General features: G+C 37.8%; 2 protein-coding genes across 3 annotated transcripts in view; one reads left to right on the forward strand and one right to left on the reverse strand.

Annotated features, from left to right (window-relative positions):
* rab44 (RAB44, member RAS oncogene family) overlaps nt 1-21760 on the forward strand; it is an 82282-nt gene that overhangs the window by 34297 nt on the left and 26225 nt on the right. The window lies entirely within an intron of this gene.
* LOC141773958 (THAP domain-containing protein 6-like) lies at nt 4723-18332 on the reverse strand. 2 transcript variants are annotated; one of them, XM_074646174.1, is made up of 5 exons: nt 18148-18332; nt 16146-16329; nt 15920-16009; nt 5460-5576; nt 4723-4911 (listed from the first exon to the last, which is right to left on the reverse strand). In XM_074646174.1, the coding sequence occupies exons 1-5, from the start codon at nt 18225-18227 to the stop codon at nt 4873-4875; spliced, it is 510 nt and encodes a 169-aa protein (XP_074502275.1). In that variant the 5' UTR covers nt 18228-18332; the 3' UTR covers nt 4723-4872. The 2 variants fall into 2 exon arrangements, with proteins under 2 accessions (XP_074502275.1, XP_074502270.1); XM_074646169.1 differs by lacking the exons at nt 4723-4911; nt 5460-5576 and having other exon boundaries at nt 14628-16009.

Genomic DNA, 21760 nt, shown 5'->3' on the forward strand with positions numbered 1-21760 from the left:
GTAACACAATGTTCCGGCTGTACTGTAGCTGTACCGCTGCTGACGAGAACACTGTGTTCCAATAGACACCCTGACCTGTAACCCGTTCCGTGCCGAGCCAGGCCGGGAACAGCCTGTACCGCAGCAGGCTGTCCTCTCTCTGATCAGCTGACAACACATATCATCAACACTGCTGTGTGAGAGCCGAGCCCTGTAGACACACAGACACACAGACAGACGCACAACACGCTGCCCGATAAGACGCGCGGTGAGACGGATTACTGTTTCTCTAAGAGACGGTAAAAAACCCCGCCTTTTTATTTTTATTTACTGGGGGATTTTTTTTTATGCAATATAAACGTTTTTTCATTACTTATTTGAAAGGTAGGGATCTCGACAAATGTATTATAATAAATGTATGCTTTTTTTATTTGCCTCTTGTCCTGTCTGGTGGTAATTTTCCTTTTATTGTGATTTTTTTTTACTGGGTGATGATTTGTTAACAACTGTGGTGTTTGCATTACTGCGGTGTTTACAGTGGTGAAACATCATCACATCTTTTATGTAAAAGTATAGCAACACTGATAAAAAGAAAATACCACAAATAGTATATAAATCATAATTTTCGACCAAATTAAAATAGTTAAAATTATTTAGCCTAGGCTAAATAAACTTAAAATACATTTGGGGATTTAAAAGTAAAAGTAGGTTATACTCACCATGAAGGATGGGTCTTTAACTAAGGAGGCTAATTAACATTTTCCAAAATAATAGGTAGTATATATGTGTGAAAGGAAACTTATAAAACTGGTTCAGGTATAATTTGGGGAAGTTTAATGCATCATATATTATGAGCTATTGTTTTAGGCTACTCACCATGAAGGATGGTTCTTTAAATAAGGAGGCTAATTAACCGTTTTCCAAAATAATGGTATAGTAGGTAGTATATGTGTGAAATGAAACTGTATAAAGCTGGTTCAGGTATAATTTGGGGAAGTTTAATGCATCATATATTATGAGCTATTGTTTAAGAAAATAGTAGGCTACAACTGTTTTGCAGTAAATATATACAATAATTTTTTTCTGAAATGTAGTAGAGTAAAAAAATAAGTGGCCCAGTACTCAAAAAACTATGACTTATGTTTAATTTCCTACCTTACTTGCATTGTTGACTAAAATACAAGTGATACAAGTATTAGACCAAACAGTCAAATACAAAGTAGGCTATTGGAAGTAAAAGTAAACCTACTTACTGCATAGTATTAAAGTGTTGAAGTCAAAACTGTAACTGGAGTAAAGATAGTTACTAATTTTCATCTTTATATCCTAAAATCAAATAAGCTATTTCTGGATGATAGGCTATATATTTTTGTGTTCATCAGTTTTAATTTAGCAGTTATGTTAATTTAGCAGCTCCATATCTCAGTCATCCGGTGACCACCAACAGGGTTTTGATCTACAGATATAAACACTCATTCATTGCAGAGGCAGACAGAGTGATAAATAGACACAGAGACAGCTATGTGTATCATATTAATACTGACATCATGACCACATATGCAAGCAAGCAATGGTGCCAGATGGTAGACATGTGGTGCAATTTATATGCATTTCATCCATCACAATGAAAGTAAACGTTTCAATTGTTCATTTTAGTTTTTCTTTAGAATAGCATTTTCACACCATCTCAAATCAATTATATTAATATTAACACTATTAGAATCAGTGTTAATCCATGAGATAGTCTGATCAAAGTCTTTTTTATCTGAGGAGATGCTAAGTGATTAAATGAGAGGTTTCATTTTATGAAGTAAAATTGGCAAGTAATATGAAACCTTATAATGTTATGATAATACTGTATAATAATAATGTTTAACGTTTTAAAGTTAAACTAATTCTAGTTACCCAGCGAAACAACAAATGCTAGCTAACATTAGCACTTCTTCAGTCGGATGAAACAAACGTTTTGTAAAGATGTAACTTAAACTATACGTTGATAAGGTAGCAAAGTGAGAAATAAAGATCTTAAAGTAATTTGCTATGAGAGTAGGACTTACCTGTGACCTGTTTGCTGGGTGGTCCCTGTCAAAGTGACATGATAACTTAAAGTAGGCTAATAAAGCTGTTCCAGGTGTTGTTAATTAGCCTAGCTTTATGTCTTGTGATGTCTAACAGGCTGCTTTGTGTTTAATGAGCTCTTGTTTTGCAAGTCAAATCTTAATCTACAAAGAAAATAGTAGGCTACAACTGTTTTGCAGTAAATATATACAATACTTTTTTTCTGAAATGTAGTAGAGTAAAAAATAAGTAAAGTACTCAAAGAACTTTTAACTTCACATATAGCCTATGTTTAATTTCCTACCTTATATTGTTCACTAATAAACAAGTGATAAAATGTGGGATTTCATTTAATTCAGACTGGCCAAAATGGCAAGTATTCGGAAACCTTAAACATCCCATATCATGCTCATTTTCAGGTTCATACTTGTATTTTGTGTTTCTACTAGAACATGTTTACATGCTTTAATGTTAAAAAAAACTGAATTTTCCGCATACTGTCTGTCTGAATATGCCTGTATTTACACTCTGTCTGAAACGCTCCGTTTTAGTGAATTTCAACGGAATTGCAACGGAATTGCGTTGCTAGGCAACGGTATGGGTCCATGTTTACTTCCTGTCAGCTGATGTCATTCACATACACTGAAACAGGAAATAAACTGGGACACATTTAAAAATGTTATGTTTAAAACCGTGAAATGGTCTAAATATTATATATTTGTGACATCACAAATGGACAGAAATCCCCCGGCTTGTTTCAAACGCACTTGAACCTGCTTTATGATATAAAAGACATGAAAATTTCCCTTTTTACAATATGGGACGTTTAAATGTTATTTCTGTAACTGCCTCCGTAACTCTGCTGAAGTTACCCAGCGATGCTAAAAACATCAATACCAGTTGATGACGGTTACTAGCCGTAAGCTAATTTCCACAATATGTTAGCCACCTAAGCTAGAGTAGCTAATTTAAGCTAGCGTTAAAGAAAAGATAGCTAAATTATATTGCTTACAGTTACTGTTCCTAAACCCAATACGTGACTATTTAGTATATCAGAACCATATTATAAATGTATACTAACATCACACAATTTTAATTTAGACATAAAGTTAAATAAATGTATGTGAGAAATACAAAGTAGGCTATTGAAAGTAAAAGTAGACCTATAGTAGTGTTAAATTACAAGTTAAAGTCCTAAACCTGGTCGAGGTGTGGTTATGTGTCTGGCTACAGCAGGTTTGAGGTAGGGCTGGGCGATAATCTTCTATCTATGATGTAGCCCATTTCTTATCTTGTTAACGATATACAGTATTTTACAATATGTTTTCTGGTAATTCAATAAATAAATATGAAACAAGTCTATATGAAATAACCACACGGTAATGCCTATTTCTGTATACTCCTGTGGGAATTAAATACTAGACAAATGTACAAAAGTAGAGTAATTTCTCATTTCAAGAACTTGAGTGCAAATATTATAGAGAAAAAATAAATAAATAAACACCTAGCCGATATCACAATAGAAAAAATATAGAAAAATATGTAAATTTTATATTGTTTTGAAGATATATATTATCATATTGCCCAGCCCTAGTTTGGGGCATATTTTAAAATCACCTACTATGACCTGCAGGTCGTTGACTCAACCATGTGATTCTCTGATCAACACACCTTGAACCAGAGGGTTGTCAATACATGCCAGTGTAGTTAACTCATAGAGTAAATAACTCAAAAAGACAAAGGAGGTATAGAGGAAGACATAAGCAATTGTGGATTTGGGAGTTATTGTCTCAAAAATAACCTGCATGTGCATTGATGAAATCCTGCTTTCAATGAGTCCTGTCAGTACACTGAGATATACAGTATTACACTAAAAAGGTGAATTAAATCTGCTTATTTGTGTTTAAATAAAGAGCATGAGACGTTTAAAAATGTAAAAATCATCATAAGAATCTCTTTGATGGAGTCAGGCTTTCCCCGAAGCCAGACGTATACATCGGGGGAGGTGCAGGAGCAGCCGAACTTCCCATAAAAGTCATAAAAGATTTTTATGGCTTTGCCTTCGTGCTTTTGTGGTCTGAGGATACTGCCATATTATTATGTGCGCATAGGATGTTTGCAATGCAGCATGTTTTATGGCTGCTGCTTCTATTTATGTTCAGCATATTTTTGCATTAAAATGTTGAAAAAACTTGTGGCATAAACTCTTACTGTGAGTATATCTTCCTTATTGCTTGAACTGAGGGACTCAGATAGTTAAGGCCTATAGCAGGTTTCTGGTGGGTGAATGCTGCATTCAGAGGTGGTGAGGACACTGTCTGACCACGCTGCTGCTGGCAGAGAGCCACGCAGCTATTGAAGGGAACATGACGATCCTGTTAATAATAAAGGTGACATAACACAGGTGACCCTGATTGTGCAAACCCACAGGGATGTTATCAACCGGCTGAGTAATCTTCTGAGCGATCACTTATCGGAAGAAAGCAGGTTTCACACACATATTAAAACATTTTATTCACATTAAAAGAGAAAATAGTACAGAAAAAGACCATAACCATCCCTCAGCATGCACCACCACCACCCACTTGAAGCTATTAACAATAAATACATATTTTAAAAAAGTCATCGAGGCTCTAGCTCAGTCAGAGATTTGTTTGTTTTCTCAAACCCTCGTCTGTGCTGCGGTGTCCTGGTAGCTTTGTTGGCACTTCCTCCCGTCTTGTGTGCGTAAGTGGAGGTCAAAAATGAACTCAGCTGACCTGAGCTGAACTGAAATGCATGAATACACTTCTAAATTGACACACGGCCTGAGATGTTGTCTTCCTTCCTGAAACATCATGAACATCTTGTTTCTGTTGTGGTGGACGCAGCAATCTGGCAGCAAACAGGAAAATTAGATGCTCAGAGATAAAATCAACAGTTCTCAAGTTCAAGCGTCTTCTTTTTTTTTAAATAAACTAACAATCAGGATGTATTCTTGATGATTGGCTTACACATTTACTAAATATTGTATGAGGTACTAAAATCTGACAGGCGGTTGCAGGAATACGTCTTTCTGAATGAGTGTCTTGGTGTAACCAGAAGCACGCGGGGTGAGTTCATTTAGGGATACAGGCTGCACAGTCATCAGGAAGTGAAACAGAACAGAATGTGCTGTACTAATCTGATTGAAAAACATTGCCCTGAGTGGAGGCATGAAAAAAAACATCATTCAAACAGCTAAAAGGAGAATCCTATGGCAGCAGGGGGATATATACAGAGACAACAAACTGAGCTTAACTCTTCATTCGGTGATATAAAAGACAACTGGTGAGGATAAGGTTAGAAAAGCAGTCATTCACACAAACATGCACACTGTGACTAAAATAAAGCTGGGCAGCATAATGCTCTTTGTTTGTGTTCTAGGCATCCGTGTTACGTACATGGGAGTAATCTCCTGAGTGATCCCTTTTATCCCTGAACTTTTTCCCCCTGAAGCAAGAGTCCTTTACTGCTGTGTCTGCCAAGGACCCTGGATAAATGATTCCTCCTCGCCGCCACTGATGAAGAGAAACACAGTGGAACAGTGACTAACAGGACAGATCTATTTTAATTTCAATTTAACTGACTATATGTAATTCTTGACAATATGTGGTGCTCATTTTATGTCCTTATATAATCAACTACAAACATAAAGTTGTCAATGGTGACAGTAAGTATAATATAAGTCAATATATTACTTAAGTTAAAGTCGCAATACAAACATGTAAAAATACTGCAATGCAAGTAAAAGTCACATATTTAAGATCCCAAAGGAAAAGTACTAAAGTATTAAGCACTCAAAGTATTATAAAATGTTTTTAAAGTAAAGTAAAAGTATTTATTATGCGAGCAGAATAGCTCCCATCAGTTTTACAGTACATCATTATGATCGTATTGGATTAAGAAGCATTTTAATGTTGTAAAGGTTTGACCTGTATTCATTTATAAATATAATTTAGATCTAATTTTTCCCCTCACTATTGTGTGAGTTTGGTTATTTAGAAGCCTCTGAACCAGATTACTCCCATGCATGATGGGAACACAGTAAGATTAAAAGTTAAGACTTCCAGATATTTGGGTCTTTTTGTTTTGTCATTTTTTCAGTTTAAACTCTGGTCCTAAATAAACATTATTATTATTAAGAAACTTAACCCTAATGGTCTGTTTGGAGATCCCATTTAACAACTCAGAAAACATTCTGACCAATGTTTCATCAGCTCATGACTGTTACTAATTTTATCAGAACAGCTTCTACTGAACTGATGACATATTTCAAAAGTAATGCAATACGGAAAAAGAATCCTAAATGATCAGTAAATTGAATCTTTCTTTTTCTTATTCTTATTATAATCTTCATGAAGGTAGGATTTATTGCGTGATTATTGTTTTAGCTAGGTGTACTGTACCTAATAAATGGGCAACTGAGTGTCATGTTGACCCTATATGACACATAGGCGCTCAAGCATGACATGTTTCCTTATTTGGTGTGATAACAATACTCTATGTTCCTTTCCGCATTTTGTCACCTTCATCCGATGTGTAAACACAGTTCACACAAAGGACGTGGTCACCACTTCAATAATTTTCTACATACTGCAGATTAATGAAATATCTGAGGAAAGAAAATTGATTTTGAAATTGTTATTATTATTATTAATATTTTTACACATGCAGCATGCAGTGGGGTTTGTGAAACCCCAACCAATGAGGAAGTGAAGCCAATGTCACCAAACCACAACGGGTAACTCGAAAGTGAAAGAATTATTTCACCAAGCCTGCATGCGCTAATGAGTGTTATTATTCTTCATTAAAATATCTGGCATCACTTACAGAGAAGTAGCACACAGCAATTCCATATCAATCTGTCATGCCAGACAATTATTAATCCAAGCTTGTGAATGTGTGTCAGTGTGAGTGACGGCTTGATAACTAATTTGACTGCTCACAATGGTAGTTGGAGGCCTAGCCAAACATATTAGAGAGTGACACTGTAAAATTACTACAAACAAGGAACGCCTTGGTAGACGAGTGGTTACAAGATGCCATATAACCGCAGCGTCCCGGGTTGGAGTCTGGCCTTCGTTGGGACCTTTGTTGAATATCATAAGCCTCTCTCTCTTCCACATTTCTACACTGTCCTCTGTCAAATAAAGGCAATAATGTCCAAAAAATAAAAACTAATACTACAAATAAGACATATGTTTGGTATACAAAAGAGAATCCTTCAAAAACAAAGTCAACCATTACTGACTCCAACATGTGTTTGATTACAGACTATATTTAGGGCTAGTGCTGCACATGTATGCAGATTTCCACTTCCAGTATGGAATAGAGAAAGATTAGATAAGCATATTCTGCGAAGTGAGGAGTGAGAGGTTCAGGGTCAGAGAGTTACTGTACAAAGACATTTGTTATTCACACCTTCCCCTACTACTTCTTCAATGTGTCTCTATACAGGAAATGTACATAGAGTAAGCAATCTAAACCACCCACCCAAACACTTACATGGGGTTGTTTGTGGTGTTCTCTCCTGTTGTGCAATAACCGTTCTGCTCTGTTGATTTACTTCTGTTCCCTGCACAGTTATCTCTAAATAGCAGGTGGTAACTGTTAAATGCATGAATAAAGTTTGTGTTTCTTGTCAACACGAAACATAACAGCTACATGATGTACTGTCTGCTTCCGTACCAGCAATGCAACATGACATAAATATGGCAGTGCATTTTCTCAGACTTCACTATGGATTGTTTCTTGTACACAATGATAGTGATTGGATATTTGCAGTCAAATCTCAACAATTAAAACCTCTTGAAAATTAGTAATTTTCTTATTATCAGTGGTGGAAGAAGCACTCAATAATTATACAATAAAAGTACCAATACAAAAATGTAAAAAGTCCTGCATTTAAAGTAAATATAGACACATTATAAGCTAAATTTACAGTAAAGTAATTAATAGTAGTTGTTCAAACCGGGCCTTTTTAGTACTGAGGGTGGAACGAGTTTTAAATAATTTATACAGTTAGGTAGTTTAATCGAGTGGTAACTAAACTAGGGGTCGGTCCCCTCACAAAGATGATTAATGGGGTAGAAAAGAAGAAATATCACAGTTCTGCAACATAATTTTGTTTTTATTTTTCAGATTTTCTCGAGTTTTTATCTTTTCTGTGAAATATTGGAGAGTTTTACCTCTTTGGTCCTTTAACAGTTATTTCGTTGACACAATGTGAGACATTTAAATGGAGAATCTCATCTTATAGACATCTGAAACATGACAAGAGGCCCCAACTAGACACAGCTTTTTTTGTGATGGGTCACATGTCACATGGTTTAATCTTAAACATAATTCATTGTATTTTTTGAACTGATAATGTTTTTCTACGTTAAATTTTTAATCTGTACTTAAAGCTGTCAAGTAAATGTAGTGGAGTAGAAAGTACAAGAACACTCTGAATTATAGTGGAGCTTAAGTCATCAATGAGAGGACAAAATAGAAAATAGTCAGGATGGCACAAGTAAACAAAATGTCTGTCTCTATACGCCTTATAACACATTGTAATATTGCCTACTTGTACTGATGTAAAGTGTGTTACAAGTGTTATTTTACTCTGATTGTTTATCATTTATGCTTTTATCCAGTGTTGTGGAGGTTATGCACAGGTATACACAGAATGCCCACCTTTATTTCTGGCAGTTTACAGTATAACTTCTATCAGCCAAAAAGCCATTGGAATATATAGGAGGGTATACCCACTTCCACCTCGGTAACCTATACTACCCATCTACCTATTAGTACACCCACCTCATCAACGACCGCTACACCACTGCTTTTATCTCTTCTGTTTTGTGATTTACGTGCTGCTGGAACACTGCAATTTCCCATCAGGTTTATTAAGTAGCCTACTCTATCTGTGTACCTATTCATCTATCCACAGTGTAGTGGATGGTTATGGCCTTGGTAATGGGAGAAAATGCGCCTGGAAAGTTAAAGTGTCTCACTGTGAGGAGGACAGGAATGGTGTTGGCTGAATGATTATTACAGCACATGCAGGAGTTGAGTGGAGTAAAGGCCTTCTCCACACTGTGTCAAATAGCCTAGATTCTCTTTATTTGTTAGGCTATAACTTCAACAATTATTGTTGTTGTGTGTTGTTGATTTTTGCAGGAATATTGAACTATTTGCCTCTTAAATAAATGCTTTAAAATGATTGTTAGTGGAGTTGTTCCAGCTGCTCGTTCAGGGGGTGGTGTATAGGGGACCCATTTTGCAGAATAAACTAAAGAAAACACGCTTGTTTGAAAAGAAGCAATCTGTTAATCATTTTGTCAAAGAATGTCTGGTTAACATTTTATGTTTTAGGGATGACACACTGCAGTGTACTGAGTGTGTCCACTCCGGTACAGTAGATGGCAGCATGTGCATTTAACACTGGTTTACGATCAGCCTCTACATACAAAGCAGAAGAAAGGCTCTGCCTCTGATCAGCCCTAATCTGCTTCTGATTGGTTTATCATGTTCCTCGGTACTTCACCATCCAAGGCAAAACTTTTTTTCAGATTTTAATAACACAGTAATTTTACAATACTTTACACTGCATCAGTACAGGGAGTATAAATAAAAATATACTAATTAAACACACAAAACACAAACAGCTTTAAAAAGTGAAAAAAATCTGGCAATGTTGTTTATAATGTCTCTCAAGAGATTAGATGTCTTAAAAGCTTTTTTGTTTTAAATATATTACAGACAGAATCACAGAATGTCTGAAGTTCAACATAAAACAAGTTTTTAGGAAGTTGTTAGAAAGAAACTGAAGAAATCTGGCCTTGTGAATATGTTTGCCAATAAGTAACAGTAATTGTATCAAGTTATCAACTTCATTGTTGACTCTCATTTAAAAAATAAGACAATACTTTCAATAATAGGGACCAAGACATGATGAGTTTCCCAGATTAATAAGGACATTTGAGTCCAAAAGTTACCGGAATGACTATATGGACATAAAATAAATGAGGAAAGGACTTAACCTCCTTTTGCAGGAGGAACATAACGGGGAAACATTGCTTCTAAACTTATGAATTAATTCATTGCATGGATAGTACCTGTATAAAATCCTGTTATGAATTTCTTTAACTTTATTGGGGGAAAAAAATTATTAAATTCAGTCCAAACATTCCTGCTTTGGAAACATCACTTTCCAACAATGAAAGGAGTAAGGACACAGACTTTGAATAGAAGTACGAACACTTCTGATATGAGCATCATTACAAGAACGTTCCTCGAGAACCTTTCCACCGAGCCACAATCTAGGAATCACCTCTAAGAAATGTTCATAATAACAAGGCTTTAATGAGTGACAGCAATTTAGTAGATATACTTTTAAGAACTCTGGAATACTGAGAGCGATAAATGTCTGGGAAAAACAAATGTTCCTGCGGGTGACACATACGGCATTGATCTCTGATGTTCATTGCGGCGGTGGTGCGTCAACCATGGGTGTCAAACGCGGCCGCCATATTGGTACAGGGAAGCCGAGCCTCCAAATACATGTACGTCTATCAAGGCTGGAGGATTATAATTTATCCACAATTAATATAATCAGAACCTGCTGAATTCTTTCCAGCAGTTTGGTATGTTACCATTGTTATACATGTATTTATGATACACGGTGCTGCTCAGTTAAATTAAAATACTTTTACGTTATTTAATGTAGATAGTAACAGTAATATCCATCCATTATCTGTAACCGCTTATCCTGAGGGGGCTGGAGCCGATCCCAGCTGACATCGGGTGAAGGCGGGCTACACCCTGGACAGGTCGTCAGACTATCACAGGGCTGACACATAGAGACAGACAACCATTCACTCACATTCACACCTACGGGACATTTAGAGTCAACAATTAACCTCAACTGCATGTGTTTGGACTGTGGGAGGAAGCCGGAGAACCCAGATACCTGCTATAATATAATATTTAAGATTATCTTACGTACGTAGAGCCTAATTAGTTTCCAAGTAATTATGTTTATATCTAGAGAGTACTTTGTATGTGTTAACTGCACAGAGGTTTATGTTGTGATTGTAGACAAGGACTTTATTAGCACGTCAAATGCAAACGGTCATTGCTATTGCAGAAGTGCTGGTTCAAAAAGAATGAGCCCATCACAGCAAACAAAAGGGTGTCCCACTATTTACATTAAGTGCCCGTCACAACAAACAAAAAGGTGGACTCAGTCAACCATTTACACGCAGTGCTCATTACAGCACACACAAGAGGTGTATTTACAACTATTTACATAGAGAGTAAGCATTTGGCAACGAGAATGGGAGATTTGAACAGTTAGGAAAGACATTTACATGAGTTTGTGAGCGGGGGCTGCTCTTTATGAAAGGCATGTATCCCTCCCATACTCAGTAGTGATCAGCGGTGGAATGTAACTTAGTACAAATTTTACTCAAATACTGTACTGTACACAAGTTCTCAGTGGCTGCAGAAAAGTACACCCCACCTGGATTTGTGATCAATCCTCTAATGCTTCCCACTTAGACCCCAACCCCAGACAGGAGAGTGACTGACCGGTCTGGAGACGGCCCTTATGGCCTCTTGGAAATTAAATGCCCAGATAAAGATGCTTGTGTAGATCGTCCTTTATACACGCAAGATCTAGATGGCAGTTTATCATTAAAAGTGGGTCACGAGTAAGTATTTCAAACACTAGGACAAATGGTTCTTACAGGAGCAAAGTGGTGGGACTTCTTTTGTTTCAACTGGGAAGAGGTATAGAGGCTGCCTTTGAGAGAAAGAAGGAAAAGTACTCAGAGCTGGCAGCTGAGTGCACTCAAGCAGGATGGAGGGCGGTCACCTGTCCAGTAGAAGTCGGGTGCAGAGGCTATGCTGGAACATCCACCCAGCGGCTCCTGAGGTCCCTGGGGATCACAGGCTCCAAGCTGAGAAAGGCGCTCAAAGAACTTGCGGAGGAGGCTAAGCAAGGGAGCTTCTGGCTCTGGCTTCGTAGAAAGGACAAGGCGTGGGGAAAAGGAGGGTCCTAAGGCTGGCTGCAGGGGGCGGCAGGGAGACGTCCCTGTCGCTGCTCCATCACCTTGAGATGTTCCGGGATTAATGGAGCGAAACATCAGTGAAGGGTGGCTCCCGGCTGACGACCCTGCAGCCGGCCCAATGGCACCGTCGGAGGTGCGACAGGCAGAAATGCCCAGCAGGTATAACCACCTGTGCTTCAATCTTTCCACTGCAGACTGTACTTTGATGCAAACACGTGGGCAGACGTGAAGCAAAAACTGCACCGCTTCTATTTCCAACACTTCTTACCAACTCTTTTAAAGTGAAGAAGGTGTATCTACAGTAGGCTACGCAGGCAAGTTGTTTAGGATTATACACAGACTCAGCAGATTGCAACTACAAATAAATCTCATTGAATAAAAACGGTGTTCATGACCCTGACACCTCTTCTTAACATAAAGGGAGCGAATGGAGCGCTGAATCACTTTCTTGAATATTAACCACATTTTATTGCCTTTAGAAATATTCATGAATTTGTATGCAAGAGGCTTGATGACAAAGAGTTGGGTTTGCTTACAGTACGTGGATAAATTAATTACATTGAAGTATAGAAGTGCTGCTATTAAATTCAAGAGTTCTTAAAATGTAAATTAAGGATGCAATAACATGTGGATAATATTCAAGAAAGTGATTCAAGAGTCATAGAAAGTGGATAATGAAGTAATTTCCTCCCAGTACACTCACTATGTAATAAAGAGTGATGTTGCTCGTAGTATATCTGGACAGTTTTTCACGCTCCATTTGCCAGAGTTCGCTCACTATTACATAGAGAGTGACGTTGCTAACTGTCAGTTACTGTCAGCATTGATTTTCACCAGTGAGAATAGGTTGGAGGAGCACGTCGCGTCCCTGCTTGCTGACGGACGGAGCAGGTCAGGACATCTTCGTTAGGAAAAACTGAAACAATCTGATGTTCGCTTGTTCACATCGCATCCAGTCAGGACGAGGTGAGTGATGATGACAGAATAAACTTTCCTTTCGTCATGATTTAAAGGGGCACTCCACCAATTTTACACATGAAGTTCAGATTATTCATCAAAAGGAGCATTGCACAGCCTGTGAAAACAGTTATGTAATGTAAAAGGTTAAAGGTTTTGTTCTCTTCTTTTTTTAGATTGTCCTCGTCAACGGTCTGAAGATGTGCAGACTGGAACGCCCTCATAGGGAGGCACATTTGTGATTGGGGCAATATAGATCAAATTTAGTTTACTTGAGAAGTGACAGTAGATTTAATGTCAAAGTTATTCTCTACATCACCTGCTGTTGCCGTTTATAAGCTTGACCTGAATTTATGTCGCAAGCTGATATCAGAAAGTTGTGATATTCTCTTAATCTGTTAATAATCTGATTTATTTTCTTCTCTGCATTTGTTCATTTTTCAACGAAGCTCGAAATTTCACGCCTGGCTACTAGAACAATTATATTGTCATATATATCATATATACAATATTTTAGTTGGTGTATTTAATAACTGTACACAAGCAACTTGTTGTGAGTATATACAGACGATGTCCATTTCAATGCATTTTGACATTCATGTCAAGAAATTACTTCATTAACAGCTTTCTATGACTCCTGAATCACTTTCTTGAATATTTACCACAGTTTGATGCATTTAAAAATATTCATGAATTTGTATGCATATGTGACGATTCACTCAGCTCACAATACGATACGATACAAGATATTGGGTTCACGATCTCGATACGATATTATAACGCGCTGTTAGCCGCCGAGCTAACGCGCTGTTAGCTAACGCGCTGTTAGCCGCCGAGCTAACGCGCTGTTAGCTAACGCGCTGTTAGCCGCCGAGCCAACGCGCTGTGCTTGTGTAAACAGCAGCGGTGGATGAGAGACAGCGGAGAGCAGATCGAGACGTTGCTTCCCTCCATGTTTAACCGTTTCATCGTGTTTATGCTTGTTGAACAGGCGTAATAACGTATCTTTGCTTTACACTTGCAAAGTTTTATTGCACTTAGCAACGAGCGTAGCGTCAAATCGTCTCACCACCGCGGCCTCTCTGATCAGCTGTTCACTGACTGCGCTGTGTGTGTGTTGATGTGTGTGGAGCTCCGACACAGAAGCTGCGGCCGTGCGTTACGATTGACTGGTTCAATTTCGGCGAGGGCAGACCAGATTTTACTGCTCATGAGTTGTACCACGAGAGGCTGCAGTTTCAGCCCCGGAGCCCTGTATGTACGTAGTACCTATTATGCCCTGATATCGCGATCCAGTTTTTCGTCTCGACGATGCATATCGTCACGTTTTTACATCGCGATATCTCGTGGCACGATATTTCGTCACGCCCCTAATGCATACATGTAATTAAAAGATGGTTTGTACTTTCTCTGAAATATTTCTGATTTGTTTTTTTCCAGGGAAAGAATGTCTCTATACAACTGTAAATAACAATAGCTATTTTAATTAAATAACAAAGGCATGTCTTAACTTTTCCCCAAGAGGCAGGTTTATTAACAAGTCATTTACGTGCAGATGCTTTTATACAAAGAGACTTTAAAGTGATTAAGTAGCCTATAAATGCCTGAGCTAGGTCACACGATATAAACATAGTAATACTTGTATACAAATATATGTAGAAAAGGCAAGGCAGTTTTGTTTACGTTCAGGTTCAGAACAATGGTCCTAGAAAAGTAGTGAGGAGGGCACACACCTTCCAGACTTGGTTTATAGACCCCATAGTGCCAATGGACGATGTTCTGTCAAAAATGTGGTATTCTTTAATTCTACTAATGGCCTGTTCAACATGAATCCTGAGGCGAGCAATTTCCTGTGTCTGCAACACCTGCTCCTGGGTAAGATGTCTATCTGACCCTAGGGATGGCGGTATCACAAGACGGACTTTTATGGCAGACAAAAGATCACCAATAAGGAAGCCTTTATGTGCCATTACCTCGTCCCTTTCCTCTAACAAAGAGAGAATCCCAGACGACTTTGTGATTTCTCTGTCTGATATTGACCCTGTGTATAAGTCACTGACGAAAGTAAGTTCACCAGACGGGCTTATGCCAACTAAGGACTTGAGTGTGGTCGTTCCTTTGCAATGGAAGTAGGTTTCTGAATCGAGTGCTGTTGAACTGGCCCTTTTTACATGTATTTCTGTACAGTCCAATATCACTCTAGTACGTGGGAAAGTATTTTTCAGAGACAGAGGCATACATTTATTTACTGTTTCTCTTAAAGGCCAAACAAGGACAGATCCTAACATGTAATAGAGAAAGTTTGTCCAAGTGGTGCAAATTCTACTGACAGTTGCCTGCGATACATTGAAACGAATTGCAAGGTCCTGCACTAAAAAACCCTGCCTCAAATGGCACAGAAAGAGAAAAAACTGGTCTATGAGAGGTAGGCTTTGCTCTTTAAAACCATTTGTCATGGTGTGTTGATCTGCTTGTTTTTGGCTCCATCCTTCCATGTTTTCAGCTGTAGGTTGCAGAGCCATAAAGACAGCCATGAGAGTGATATAATCTTTAAAGCCTGTGTAGAACGTAATTAGTCTGTCATCGCATTGGAATCGTTTAAGAAGGAAGCGGTTCATTCTTAGTTTCACAAGCTCGTCTTCTTGGCATGTGATGGTCTTAAGGGCCTCCTGAAGCTGCTCCTCCAGTGGCAGGGATCTTTGGTCGTAATCATGATCTACAAGTGGCAAAATTGTCTCTACCTTTCTCCAAGTGCGCTTGGGTGGGGCTCTTCTAAATCCATGTGCCTGGATCTCATTTGCTCTCGCGGATTTTGGCACCAATTTGCCGTCATATGTTGCACTCACTGCGGGTGACATCTGAAGGCCCTCTATTAGCTGAACATAAACATCAGGAGATTCTGCTGCAGCTTTGTGTGACCTGGATGATCTGGGCACCTGGAGATAAAGTGAAAAACTATTTCAGTCAATATGTACAATTTCTAACAGTTTAATTTTAGGTTTAGTGCGTGCATGAGTTAGTGAGAGATGAATGTCACTATTCATAAAGAAGCAATTTGCCAATGACACTCACTTTGCGAAGGCGGTAAGGAAATGACGGGGTCACTCCTTCCCTTAGACGAGTTGTCTGTCCAGTCTTGTCAAAGTCTTCTGACTTGAAATGAAGGCTGCAAACAACTGAGCGGTCATTTGGCTCAAAGTCCTTTCTCTTCATTGCTAATGTCCATGATTGTCTTTTAGCCTTATCTTTGGGGAACCTATACACAAAACAAGTCCAAATTAGAGCGACATAGCTGATTGATAAAATATCATTTTACTTGTTCATCTCTTTTTCTTTGCCTGACATTAGCTTAACTTCTTATCAGGACAGTCACTAATGCTGGCCCCACACTAGAGGATAATTGGGCAGATTTGGGGTCTGATTTGAGGCTGGTCTGAACAGATCATCTGCCCAAATTATTCTGTAGTGTGAGGGGTTTACAGACCTAATCTTAATTGTGTTGTGGACATGCTAATGAAACATCTATCCATGTATTCTTTCAGTGTAAAATGACAATGACATTTTTGTCTGAGTTAAAGTATTATGTTTTCAATATCACTAATGTTACTCACTATTTTACTCTCAAAGATATAATCTGTTACTATGACAATATGAGCAACAAATATCTATGTCAACTTTATTTTATTGGGGAAATTCTTTTTTCATAAACTGAAGTCCTTAAAGGTCCCATATCGTGCTCATTTTCAGGTTCATACTTGTATTTTGTGTTTCTACTAGAACATGTTTACATGCTGTAATGTTAAAAAAAAACTTTATTTTCCTCATATTGTCAGCCTGAATATGCCTGTATTTAACCTCTGTCTTAAACGCTCCGTTATAGCTCATTTTGACGTAATTGCAACGGAATTACAACAGAATTGCGTTGGCAACAGCTTGGGTCCATGTGTACTTCCTGTCAGCTGATGATATTCGCATGCACTGCAACCAGGAATTAACTGGGACACATTTAGAATGTTTACGTTTAAATCTGTGTAAAGGGTCTAAATATTGTATATTTGTGACATCACAAATGGACAGCAATCCTGACGGCTTGTTTCAAATGCAGAGTTTCTGAATACAGGCTGTGTGTATTTCACTGTGGATTGAGTGTTTCGATACTTTCACAGTATTTATATAGGACTTAAAGGGACTGTTTGTAACTTTTTAAGCGTATAAATGTACCGGGTAGGGACACATGCGCGCTCACGTGTAGCCGGAGTCTCTGCTCCTCTGCCTGCTTGCCTTCACTCACACAACGCGCGTTCTCACTGTCTCGCTCCACCTCTAGACGTAAACGCACGCTCACTCCTCACTGCAGAAGAGTTAGTTTAGCTCTGAGAATATCTAGTGAATGCACAGGGTATGTTTGTGCAGAAATAAATGCTGCAGCTCCTCCAGACCAACAGAGGTTTTCCGTGTCTTGTGAAGTGACGGGGCTCCGCAGCTAGAAACGTTATCAGTGGGGCTGAAGCAGGAAGAGAAACGTTAACGTCTCCGACCGGGTGCCAGTGCTCGGAGACAATAACGCTTCTCCTCCCGATTCAGCCAGCAGGAAAAGCCAACACTAGGATCAGCAGTGATTCATGGAGAGACCTTCGTCTGGTCAGCTAACATTACTGCCAAGCAGCTGAAATATAGAGTGATATTGTGGTTTTAGCTGACGTGTGTCGCCTCAATGTTTTGAGCGATGCTCGTTCATGTCTATTTAGAGCGAGCAAGCGCGAGACCGACGCTGACTTTCGTTGACTTCACGGCCACAGGTGTTGCTGTTAACAAGCATTTCTGAAAGTTATAAACAGTCCCTTTAAGCCTGCTTTATAATAAAAAAAACATGAAAATCTCACTTTTTTATAATATGGGACCTTTAAAAACAACAATAACAACAACAACAACAACAACAACACCTAGCTAACATGCTAGTATATATGCTAAATATGTGCACCAGGCATTAGCTTAGTTATAAAGAAGGATTGTTATTGAGATATAGCACTTTCAACACGTTGGTCACAGTACCAGTACTATGATGATCTCTCACCTGTGAAAGGTTATTCCCTGCTCCTTGGTTTTGGCATTTCTTTCATTAGAACATCCAAAAGCAGAACAGAAGTCGGGCATGTTCTCCTCTGCTGGTTGAACCAGGGATGCTGACCGGTCCCCGCAGCAACATGACGGCTTATCCCCGCCCACAAACCGGAACTACTTCCTCTTCTTCGTTGTTGTTTATTCCGGAAGTTGTTATCCTTTAAGTTGCATTACTGCCTCCTACTGGTTTAAACCCTCCACTGCTACTCTATAGTCTGCTACAGCCTGGGAATCAGGTGGTTTTAAAAAGACCTTAATATTAGGGATGGGAAATACCAAACCTCTTTTATTCGATACGATACAGATTGTTTTCTACAAATAAAGGCAAATCACCTGACATATAATAACACATGTATTAGATAGATAGATAGATAGATAGATGGATGGATGGATGGATGGATGGATGGATGGATGGATGGATGGATGGATGGATGGATGGATGGATGGATGGTTGGATAGATGGATGGATGGATGGATGGATGGATGGATGGATGGATAAATAGATAGATAGATAGATAGATAGATAGATAGATAGATAGATAGATAGATAGATAGATAGATAGATAGATAGATAGATAGATAGATAGATAGATGATAGATAGATAGATAGATAGATAGATTACGACACCATACAGGAGTAGCACTCCAAATTGTGTTGTATGGTTTTTAACGATACAATGGCAATAAAGGCATTCAATGTACTTTATTGATCCCAAATTGGGAAATTATTGTGTTACAGCAGCAGGTTATCTAAGCAATGCACAGGAATTGTATATAAAATGTACATGTCAACACTAAAGAAATATATCCAGAGAACACAAAATATAAAGAATATTGGAATACACTATAAATATATCTGACCAATTCAACCAGCATTCAAAATTTAAATTATAAAGGTAGAATAACCTATTTATATATACATATGTATATATATCTAATGTATATATACTATATACATTAGACAGTGTGCAATAACATACTATATACATTAGCAAAGTGTGCAAGCTACAATGTTTTGTTCTTTGATCAAAATAATTGAGGTAGTAAATGTGCAAATGTAGCTGTGCAAAATTCAAAATGTGCAAGAATATTACAGACTAAAACAGAATGGAGTTTGGTTATTGAAGAGAGTTATTACAAAAGCAAATAAGAGTACAATTATTATAAACACGCACTATCTGCAACCACCTTGGACTAACCACTTTACACTTACTATACACTATACATCCTATATACCACTTTATAGACTGCACATATGTACATACTACATTTATTTATTGACATACTGTACACAATATGTTAACCCATTCACTCTGTATCTTTTATATCTCTATTTATTGTTTTTATTATTTTGTATACCTTGTGTTTCATTCTGTCTGTTGCTGTTGCTGCTTTGACACCTGAATTTCCCTCCGGGGATTAATAAAGGTTTATTGAATAATAAAGGGCTGTTTTAGCATAAACATTACAAAAGTAGTTTGAAAGTGATTCAGCCACCCGTATCTGAGTATCTACCACAGTATCGATCTGCCGATCCCTACCAAAAATAATGTTCTCCCCTCCCCTTTCTCCACTGTCAATCACACCTTTAATCCTATAGCCCCTCCTCTTTCCTCTTCATGAAACCAAGACACGCTCTATGGTCTCCTTTTGTTGACGCTGCCCTTACCAAAAATAAGTTTATTCAAGTGTGCTATTAGTATACTTCCTTTAAACATAAAATAAGACTTCATACTTAAAGTTTACTTTTTATGTACTTATCAGAGATATACTTAACAAAAGTATACATAAGTATACTTGGCTCATACTGACAAGTATACAGAAAAGTCTAAGTATACTTGGTTTATACTGACAACTATACAGAAAAGTCTAAATATATTTGGCTCATACTGACAAGTATACAGAAAAGTCTAAGTATACTTGGTTTATACTGACAAGTATACAGAAAAGTCTAAGTATACTTGGCTCATACTGACAAGTATACAGAAAAGTCTAAGTATACTTGGTTTATACTGACAAGTATACAGAAAAGTCTAAGTATACTTGGCTCATACTGACAAGTATACAGAAAAGTCTAAGTATACTTGGTTTATACTGACAAGTATACAGAAAAGTCTAAGTCTACTTGGCTCATACTGACAAGTATACAGAAAAGTCTAAGTATACTTGGTTTATGCTGACAAGTATACAGAAAAGTCTAAGTCTACTTGGCTCATACTGACAAGTATACAGAAAAGTCTAAGTATACTTGGCTCATACTGACAAGTATACAGAAAAGTTTTAGTATACTTGGTCTATACTGACAAGTATACAGAAAAGTCTGTGACCACTAAGATGTTTCCCTATGACAAATATTGTTGCCTACTATTCAAGTTGATGTGACAAATTCTTAATCTACTTATGATTATTTGCTCTTTTCTGTTGTTTGTGAAGGTTCTCAGTCATCCAGGTCATGGTATCCGAGTAAGGGTTAAATCAGCAGCAGCTGGACTTGGTTTAGGTTCTTGAAACTTTTCTGTATAATTGTCAGTATAAATCAAGTATACTTAGACTTTTCTGTATAATTGTCAGTATAAACCAAGTATATTTAGACTTTTCTGTATGCTTTTCTGTTGTCATTTTACCCCTCCTACTTTATTTTGTATTTCATGAACGTTAAGTATCTTCCTTTTGTCACACCATCCGAGACACTTTTGGCTTATTTCCCTCTAAACTATGCCTTTCCCTCCAATTTTGAAAGTTGAATATGTATTTTCTCATATTCTCTCCTGACCTCCTGGATTCCTGAGTGTGCTTTTTTCCCACCAGCATGAACACCCCAGACTGCCTAAACTTGATTTAGTAAACAATATTTCACATAGGTCTTGATGATTTCTGGTTGATCCTGTTTTAATGCTTGACAGTGCTCACAGTGAGTCACTCACTACAGATGAGTATATAACTTGCTATGTCTTCCACCCACTCTAATGCTAACAGAATGCTAACAGTGCACAGATAATGTGACATTGTCGCACTGGTCCCAGTCTAATAACTGGGAATCCTCACTGCTGCTCCTGTTGTATGGAAGTTTTTATTGGACTTTATTAGTTGAAACCCACAGAAGACATTCCACAAATGTGTACCATGATCTGCAAATATTTCACTATCCACAAACGTATTTTTGTATTTGTGTTGTGTAAAGTCACAGCCAAGAAAATACAGGGCGATTTGCAAATACACATAACTTACTCTGTAAATACGTATTTTAAGGTTTACATGTAAAGTGATATATACGCATTTGTGCATCTTTTTCTACACGTGGAATGATATTTGCGCATTCGCAGATCGCTTCCGGTGCATTTGTGGGCCACATGACATTTGTAACTTTCCTCCTGTTTGTTTACAAAATGTTGTCCGATTGGAACCGCAGCAGATCTGTAGATACTAGTTGTAATCCACAGAAGACAATTCACAAATGTGTACCATGATCTGCAAATATTTCACTATCCACAAACGTATTTTTGTATTTGTGTTGTGTAAAGTCACAGTCAAGAAAATACAGGGCGATTTGCAAATACACATAACTT

The sequence above is a fragment of the Sebastes fasciatus genome, chromosome 1, assembly GCF_043250625.1.
Source record: "Sebastes fasciatus isolate fSebFas1 chromosome 1, fSebFas1.pri, whole genome shotgun sequence".
In the NCBI taxonomy this organism is placed as follows: domain Eukaryota; kingdom Metazoa; phylum Chordata; class Actinopteri; order Perciformes; family Sebastidae; genus Sebastes; species Sebastes fasciatus.